This window comes from Benincasa hispida, chromosome 11, assembly GCF_009727055.1.
Source record: "Benincasa hispida cultivar B227 chromosome 11, ASM972705v1, whole genome shotgun sequence".
Classification (NCBI taxonomy): domain Eukaryota; kingdom Viridiplantae; phylum Streptophyta; class Magnoliopsida; order Cucurbitales; family Cucurbitaceae; genus Benincasa; species Benincasa hispida.
The window spans coordinates 35,759,315-35,768,150 of NC_052359.1; the positions used below are offsets into that span (position 1 = coordinate 35,759,315).

The window sequence follows — 8,836 nt, forward strand, 5'->3', positions numbered from 1 at the left end:
AGGGTTTATTGGGGTACAATTGATGGAAAAATTAAAAGGATATAGTACTTTTAGAAACTATTTAGGAAAATATTGTTTTTTTCAAACTATTTGTAAAAATATTGTTGTTTTAAATAAGTCGAGGGTTGAAAATTCGACCTAGATAGGTCGAATTTTGAACCCTCGACCTTCCTTTTTTTTTTTTAGGAAAATATTGTTGTTTTCAAACGGATTCTGTCTGACTAAATAACGAGCTAATGAATCTCCTTCTTTTTGCGGCTAAACTAGCCTAACGGGTCTAATTCAAATACAAGAGCAGATTATGAAGAGAGAGCGAGAGTGCTTAGAGAGCGGGATTTTGAGCGAGAGCGAGATTTGAGCGAGAGCGTTAGCATGAGCAAGAGTGGAGCAAAAGACTGACCGTGAGCGAAGAAGTGAGAGCAGAAATCGGAGCGAGAAGCGAGAGTGAAGAGCGAGATCGAGAAGCGAGAGCAGAGAGGAGATCGAGACGAGAGCGTGAGCGTGAGCGGAAAGCGAGGAAGAGAGAGCGAGATTTTTGATAGAGAGCGAGAAACCGTACAAAATTCCCCTTTTCCTTTTTAAATTATTACAAATTCCACCTCTCTTTTCATCTTTTTTTTAATTTTCCATTTTATTTAAAAAAACTCTAAAAATATTTATTATTATTTAAACTCCTAAAAAGAATAATAACTCATAAAAATAAAAAATGTCAACTAAATTATCTCATTTATATAAAAAAATAATTACAAAAATCATGTGTCCCCAGGCGGACATCGTCGATTTCGAGCTGGTTGTTGTCGTCGACTTTAAACTTGAGGTTGCCGAGTTCTTCTTGATGTTGCTCTGGTACCTCTGCAGGCGCTTCATAAATAAATATTCATTATACTCTCCACGACCCCAGCCATGTCCATCAACGTATGAAGACGAAGGACCGCCTCTGAGTCATAATATCCTGAACCAAATGCTGGCATCATCATCATCGGACTAACATAATCAGTTTACTCTAAGTCTGTGTCATAGGGGGTAATTTCTTCCACATTAATGTGCAACCTCATCAAACCTCATTTCTCTTCCCGAACAGGTCCTCTACGTCTAGGAGCGGTGGAGGAACAATAGGTATAATCGTACATATAATGAATTTCCTCCACATAGCTATTGTTTGTCATAACATATAGCAAGAACCTGTTGGATCATTCGCAACCTCATGGAGTCTACTGTTGTTCGATCTTGTGGATTATAAACAATTAGACAATATTTAAAATAAATTAAATTAAAAAAAATTAGATAAATTCATTTCATTTACTAGATGAACCACAGCTACTCCGGACGAGTGACGTAGCGCCTTGTGATATTATTATACCAATGAATATATTTTTGAGTGATATCTGTGTCAAACTGTTCAAGAGAAACTCCCACTGCAATAAACCTTGCACGATAGTGCCATCGCACTACAAATGTGTAACTTTTTCGGACCAATCTCCAGTCTTAGGTCAATATCATGCAGTACAGGTTCAGTATTACAAGGCGATGGGATATTCTGCTGAAAACCGGAATTGTCTCATCATTCTATCAGGAAGAGCCACTCACCAATGTGAAAACATATGAGAGGACTCATCGTCCACCATATGTTTGACCCTCGTACAAAAATTAGGCAAAGTATACACATAATTTTGTACGGCCCCAACCTGAAAACAAAATATTATATTAGAGAATATTAAAGACAAATACTAAAAAAATGTGAATAAAATAATCAATTAGGTTTAGTGTAATGTACCTGTTCAGATTGAAGCAGATCAAACATGTATCTAATACTGGTTGACTACATTTTGTGCTGTCCTAGTCACACAAATTTTGTCTCTCCACCTAAATTTTTAAATTGATAATTTAGAATTTAAATTAACTAGATCAGTGATATAAAAATTAAATTGAATTAAAACAACATACTGAGAATCGTAGGCTCGTCCAACTAACTAAGCGTCATTACCATGATGTAGCTGTGGAGCCATTGTTGGAAATCGCTCCAAGCCATAGTTGCAAAAGTATGAGAGGCCCAACTATCTCTCGAACCTCAGATCTTGTTGCTTTGCATAGTTGTCTATACAATCATGCCAAGCATGCTCCACCTCACGAATACCGCCCTGCATCATGGAGGTTAGCTAATAGTGGCAGGAACATCGAGTGAACAAAATGACTTAATTTATCTGAAAACAGACTTCCACCCATCATTTTTGTAGTATATATGCTCGCGCATTTCTTATGACGGTTTCCTCATCTGCATCATCAATGAGCTCACGAAATTGTTGTTCCTAACCATATTAAACTTAACTCGATCCTGTAATCTTGTCGGCAGGTGGGTCGCACCGAGGTACAATTGACAAACTTCTAACAAGTCATCGTACATCACTCCCGTGACCGGCTCACCGTCAACAGGTAACCAAAAACACTTCTATGTCTTGTAGAGTGATAGTGCACTCTCCAACAGACATATGAAATGTATGCATCTCGGGCCTCCATCTCTTGACCAAGGCTGTGATCAGATGCCAGTCCAACTGAATAAATCCTGCCTCTCGACGTCTGCAAGATATTTCTCCAGTAGTACGATCTCGCACATACAACATATGATCAATGAATGAACTGGTCGTACAAAACATCGGGATCAACAGGTCCTGAGTTTATCTTGATGCTCCAATGCATCCTTTATTTCTGCTCTTCTTTTCTCGAAATAGTTCACGCATTTGAAGAATGTTATCTAAGTAAGAGCATTTATAGGCAACATTCGAGCTCCTTTGAGGACTCCATTTATGCACTTCTGATAGATTTGTCGTCATCCACCCTATCTGAATCCTCCATCATGTGTAAGTCCATTGCTCTAAACTAATGTTGTCAAAAAAAACTTAGACAGCTCCGATTTATTCCTTTGATATCTTCAATTGTTTTGTTGAACTTTTGAATTTGAAACTGACACCCGACACGATAAACATAAACTGACACCCGAAAAGTTCACGTTATCACAACAAGATGGATTGGACAGAACCAGCTACTCGACAACGATGTGGATTTTGTAACAGTTAGGACATAATCAAAGGAAGTGTCCTTCGTTACTAAGACGGGCTCCAGATAGTTAGGGATTGAATAATAAATAATTTTTTTATTATATATTCATTTTATTGTATATTCAATTTTTTATTATAATTTATTGTATATTCAATTTTTTTATAATAATCTACTGTATATTCTTTTTTTTTTTTTTTTTTGTAATCAATAAAGTTTACATTATAATAATCTAATATATTCAATTTATAGTATAATAATCTAATATATTCAATTTATTCAATTTATTGTTTAATGATTATTCAATTATAGTAATATAATCTAATATATTCAATTTGTTGTCTAATGATTATTCAATTATAGTATAATAATTTAATATATTCAATTTGTTGTCTAATGACTATTTAATTATAGTATAAATCTAATATATTCAATTTATTGTCTAATGATTATTCATTATAGTATAATAATCTAATATATTCAATTATAGTCAAATGATATTCAATTATAGTATGATTATTAGCTCTTTTTTCTCTTTTTTATATATATTCTATGAAAAGTTCAAATAAAGTGAAGACTCTCGCTCTCTCAATCTCGCTCTCTCCTAAGATCTTGCTCTTTCACTCTCACTCTCTCCTAAGATCTCGTTTCTCTCAGTATCACTCTCTCCTAAGATCTCGCTCTTCATCGATCGATCTCGCTTTCGCTCTCTCACTCTCGCTCTCTCTCAATATCTCGCTCTCTCTGTTATTGTTGTATTATTTTCCCATTAATGATTACTAGCTTTTATTTCTTCTGGAACAATCACAAACACTTTTTTTGATTATGGATCTACTTTTTTGTTCGTAGACAAAGCTAATTCGGAATTGTCTTTCATTCCAAGGCATAACTTGTATCCATGCACTTCATATTCGTCTGGAGTTCGCTTCCAGAAATATAGTCATCCCCACCCCTCACGTCAATCCCACAAGCCTCCGTCTAATTCGAAATGATAACAAAATGCATAGGTTGTTAGAAGCAACTGGAGTACACAGATACATATAGTATACCATCTCATTACTTTATTTCCTCTATGAGAGAAAAAGAAAAGTAATAAACCTGCAATCTCGAGGTGGATGTGTGTCAAAACTTAACCTTCGACAACCTAAGCGAGATTCGCGAGATTTCCCTTGTTGAGGGTTGAAGTTTCGGCTTATGTATTGTTTCAAAGTTTTTTTGTTTCATCGAGTTCTCAACGTTCGACCTCCACATTAGTCGAGTTCTCAACGTTCGACCTCTAGCCCGATTCCCAAAACAACAATATTTCTCTAATAAGTTTCAAAACAACAATATTTCTCTAATAAAATTTAAAAACAACAATATTAATATTAAAAGTCCTACAATTGATTGTAAATGTGGAATTAAGAGACATCGGTTTGCGTGTAGAGAAAAGAATATTAAATAATAAATAATAAAATTTTCTTTTCTCTGCACGCAAACCGAGGTCTCTTAATTCTACATTATAATCAATTCTACCCCACTAAACCCTAACTTCTCCCTTTTCCTTAAAGAAATATAACATATTATATAATATATATATATATATATATATATATCAAAACTCGCTAACCACTTAAATATATATATATATATATATCCAAAATTCCTTAACCACTTATCACGTATTTTCAAACCCAAAAATAAAAAAGAACAAGAAGAATTTTACCTTACAATTTTTTTTTGGAGCGTCACATATTTTGATATAATTAAATAAATATTATTTTATTTTATAGATTCATATTATTCTTAAATATATTGTTATGGCAAGCAATAAGTGAATTTTTTCCAAATTATAAATGCACTCCACCTCACAGTCTACATTACCTAATTAATATTTTCACATGGATGAGCCCCACGGGGACTCCCCTAAGGCCTAATGGGTGGGAATTTCTAGTTTAGACGGTAAATAGGAAAGGGAGTGTGGGTTAAATTTCCTAATAGGCTAAACAAGGGTGGGACATTCCCCATCCCTATCTTATCAACTTCTTTTTTATTTATTATAATAATTTAATGTTATGTTGTTGATATTATAATATAAATATAATATAAAATTTTTATGTTTTATTGTTTTGTGTTACGATGATGAATATGTTTGAATGGAACATTTAAATTTAGATTATATATTGAATACTTTGATTGGTAAATATCTTTTTTTTACTAGAAAATTTGAGTAATTTATTTTTAAATTTAAATTGTCTATGTGAAACAAACACATACAAAAATTTAGTGAGAAATTTAACTATTCAATTACAACTTTTTTCATGGTAGTAATTTAAGTTATTTAGGTCTTTTTTAAAAATTCAAACAGAGAAATTTGTCACAGAGAATTTGATGATCCTCTCGAATTTTTGTAGGGAATCCCCAACCTGATCTTCATGGACGGATGGTGAATGAAATGGGGAGCACAAATGAGAAAGTCATCCTTGACCGCCTTCCCATGGACATCTCTATAAGGATAATATGAAATTTATGTCGACATATCCATTGATATTTTTATAAGTTCGATATTAACGTAAGAGGTAAATTAAAACTTCTATTATATTGTTAAGAAAATCCATAAAAGATCAAAAAAAAAAACAAAAAAACAAAAAAACAACCAACATAATGTCAATAATGTAAGCATAATTAATTAATAAACATGTTAAATTATATAAAGAATAGACTTTCTATAAAATATCAATCCTCTACGAAATTTGTACATGGGGAGACTTTCAACGTTTTAAACCTTATTTATAAATTTATAAGTAACTCCAAAATTAAGAATAAAGTGCAATTTTCTATTGATAATATTATGGAAAAAAATAGAGCGAGATTTATATTTTGACTTTAAATTGTTTTAATACAAGTTTACCAAAATAAAATAAAATAAAATAATAAAAAGGTAAAAATAAATGAAGAAGAAATGTTAAGTAGAAAATTAATAATTAAAACTTTTATAGGTATAGAAGTGCATTTAATAACTCTACAAAAATTTATCTAACCATTTACTGCATGAACATATCTTTTAAATTCCAACGGCAAAACTTGGAACATTCACATTCTATCTTAATAATTATGATGCACATTCCAATTTATATATATCTTAATCATCATGCATATTTCAATGCAGATATTTATTTTCATAGATATTAAAGACCTATTTAATAGATAATTTGAAAAAACATATTTATATATTCCATGTTTTTATATATGTGTTTGGTAGAAGATTCAAAATTTCAATTTCAATTTCAATTTAAATAATTTTTAAAAATTTGTTTGATAACATATCTACAAATTATAAGACAATTTATAGTTACATTGAAGATAAACTAACAGTAGTTAAATTTTTTTTTAGTACAATCGAGATTAGGAAATTTGAACAACACACCTCAAGCTAAGACACTCATATTTAATTGGGTTGTGTTTAGTTTGACTAGTACTAATTAATTTATGAATTTATTTTATGTTAAAAATTTTATATTTATTATTTTGTAATATCATAGAATATATAATATATAATGTATCAAACACTTTAATTTAACAAAAATAATTAAATTTATAACATGAAATGTTATATTTATTAATGTTTTTTTTTAACTATAATTCAACATTTTAAAATTCAACCTCTGAATCCCTTATTTGAATCACATAATCTTAAAACAATTTTCAGAAATTGAATGCGGTCTATATTCGCTAAATTTAATAAATCTGAAAACATAAAATCTGCTTGAATATCCATACCACAACAGATATGATATGATGTTGAAGAGTTGTTTGTCATTGAACTTCCGCATGGAAAGGAAAAGCAGAGAAATATTCAGAAATTCAGAACTTTTTGATGAAATCATAGATGAGGGAGCTTATATCATATGCTTTTTCTTGGTTAATGAAGTGAGCTGCTCCTTCTATCACCACCACTTCTTCCAGAAGCGGTACTTTCTTCTTGAATCCGCCGCCATGAATATACTCCTTCGCACCTGGTAAATGGTACACCATATCCAGATCCCCCACTATGAATTTCGTAGGAACTTTGATCTGTGCCCCAGTCCATGGCCCTGTAAGCTCCCAACTTCTGCAATGAATCAACAAAACACACAATATCGGTTCTTAAATAATCCATAACACAACAGGGAAATCGAAATTTGTGAATCCTCACAAGTCAGTAGCACGATAGTAGTTGAATCCGCCTGTGAAGCCAGTTTTGCCGAATTTGGAGGCGAAATAATCGATATCTTCTTCTGTTAACCATGGAGGTAATGTTTCTGGAGTCGCTAGTGTTTTAAATCCATTAGGTATAATCGGAGGGCTTGGATCTCTCATCGTCAGGAATTTCTTCATCATTGTAGCCGTATCTACAGATCCAAAATCGGCTTCCGCTACTCCAGGTTCCTGTTCCCAAATTCACAATTTCCGATTAATCAGTTCATTTAATGCGATTCGCCTCTTGCAATTTCAGGGATTACATTCCCAATTAGCGATTCGTCAGTTGACCTAATGAGATTACAAAAGAGTTCAAAGATTCAATCGGCTTCACCTGAAATTTACAAAAGTAGAAATTATCGCCGAGCAACAGGCGGACGCCGGCGAGAGGCGAGATTGACGGATTCCGAGGAGTGTAATGGACACTCAAGTTGACCAAAGCTTTGACTCGATCTGGCCTGAAAAGGCAAAAGTACCAAGCCATCATAGCGCCCCAATCGTGGCCAACCAAGAAAACTTGATCGATTCCGAGATGATCGAGGAGGCCAATGAGGTCGCCGACGATGTGGTGAGGGGTATAGGAGGAGGGAGACGGCAGGACATCGGAGTCGCCGAAGCCGCGGAGGTCAGGGGCTATGGCTCGGAAGCCTTTGGAAGCGAGAAAGAGGAGCTGGTGGCGCCATGAGTACCAGAGCTCCGGGAAGCCGTGGAGAAATAGAACCGCCGGACCGGAACCAATGGAAGCGACGTGGATGTTAATGCCATTGGTGGGGATGGTTGAGTGTTGGATCTTGTTCATTGATGAGTTTTGTTTTTGTTCATTATCTCTGTCTCTAGGTTGAGTTAAAATAGGAAGGTTTTTTGTGTGTGTGTATGTGGGGATGGCCTCATTTGGAAGGCCCAAATGAAAAATGAGAAAAAGTAATGAAAAATGGCTTATGATATCATCCACATGTGATTTTACCGCTTCGCCCTTGATGCATCCTACGTACTTGGACCAACCAAGGAACTTGATCCTCAATTACCCGTCACTCGATCCTTGATTATACATCACTCGTTTCTCTTTGGCTCATTATACGATCATTCGATACTTGGATGCATGATCATTCGATACCTATGCAATCCACACGTGTATACTCGATCATAGCCACGTCATACTCGATACTCGATCATTTTGAACTTTTTGAATTCTTAACCCATTTGAAGTCAAATATTTCACCATTTCAACTCATTTCTCAAACTATTCTCTCTCGTCTTTCGATTTTATATCCTTCAATGACTGCACCTCTACACACCAAACTCTTTCGATTCTCTCTGAAGGAACTCTTATTCAAGAGTACTTACGAGCGGAAGCGGGTCTTTCCAATTCATTGTGACAGAATTATCGCATATACATTCAAACATACTTTCATAATGCTAAAGGGATCAAGAAATCATACCAGATGAAGATTTCTTCTTCATAGCGAATCTGAAGCCCAACTGCCTACCTCGAACAGTCACCACTCATACAAAAGGAAACGAAGAAGACAACACCACCCAGAGCCCTCAGTATTCTTGGAGTGAGAAT

The 8,836-nt window shown here is 34.0% G+C and overlaps 1 protein-coding gene across 1 annotated transcript; it reads right to left on the reverse strand.

Annotated features, from left to right (window-relative positions):
- Positions 1–6,732: 6,732 nt before the first annotated feature.
- Positions 6,733–8,172, reverse strand: LOC120091215 (epoxide hydrolase A-like). Its single transcript, XM_039049136.1, has 3 exons — positions 7,604–8,172; positions 7,226–7,458; positions 6,733–7,141 (listed from the first exon to the last, which is right to left on the reverse strand). Exons 1-3 carry the CDS (start codon positions 8,066–8,068, stop codon positions 6,895–6,897), a joined length of 945 nt encoding a protein of 314 aa, XP_038905064.1. The 5' UTR covers positions 8,069–8,172; the 3' UTR covers positions 6,733–6,894.
- Between the last annotated feature and the right edge of the window lie 664 nt (positions 8,173–8,836).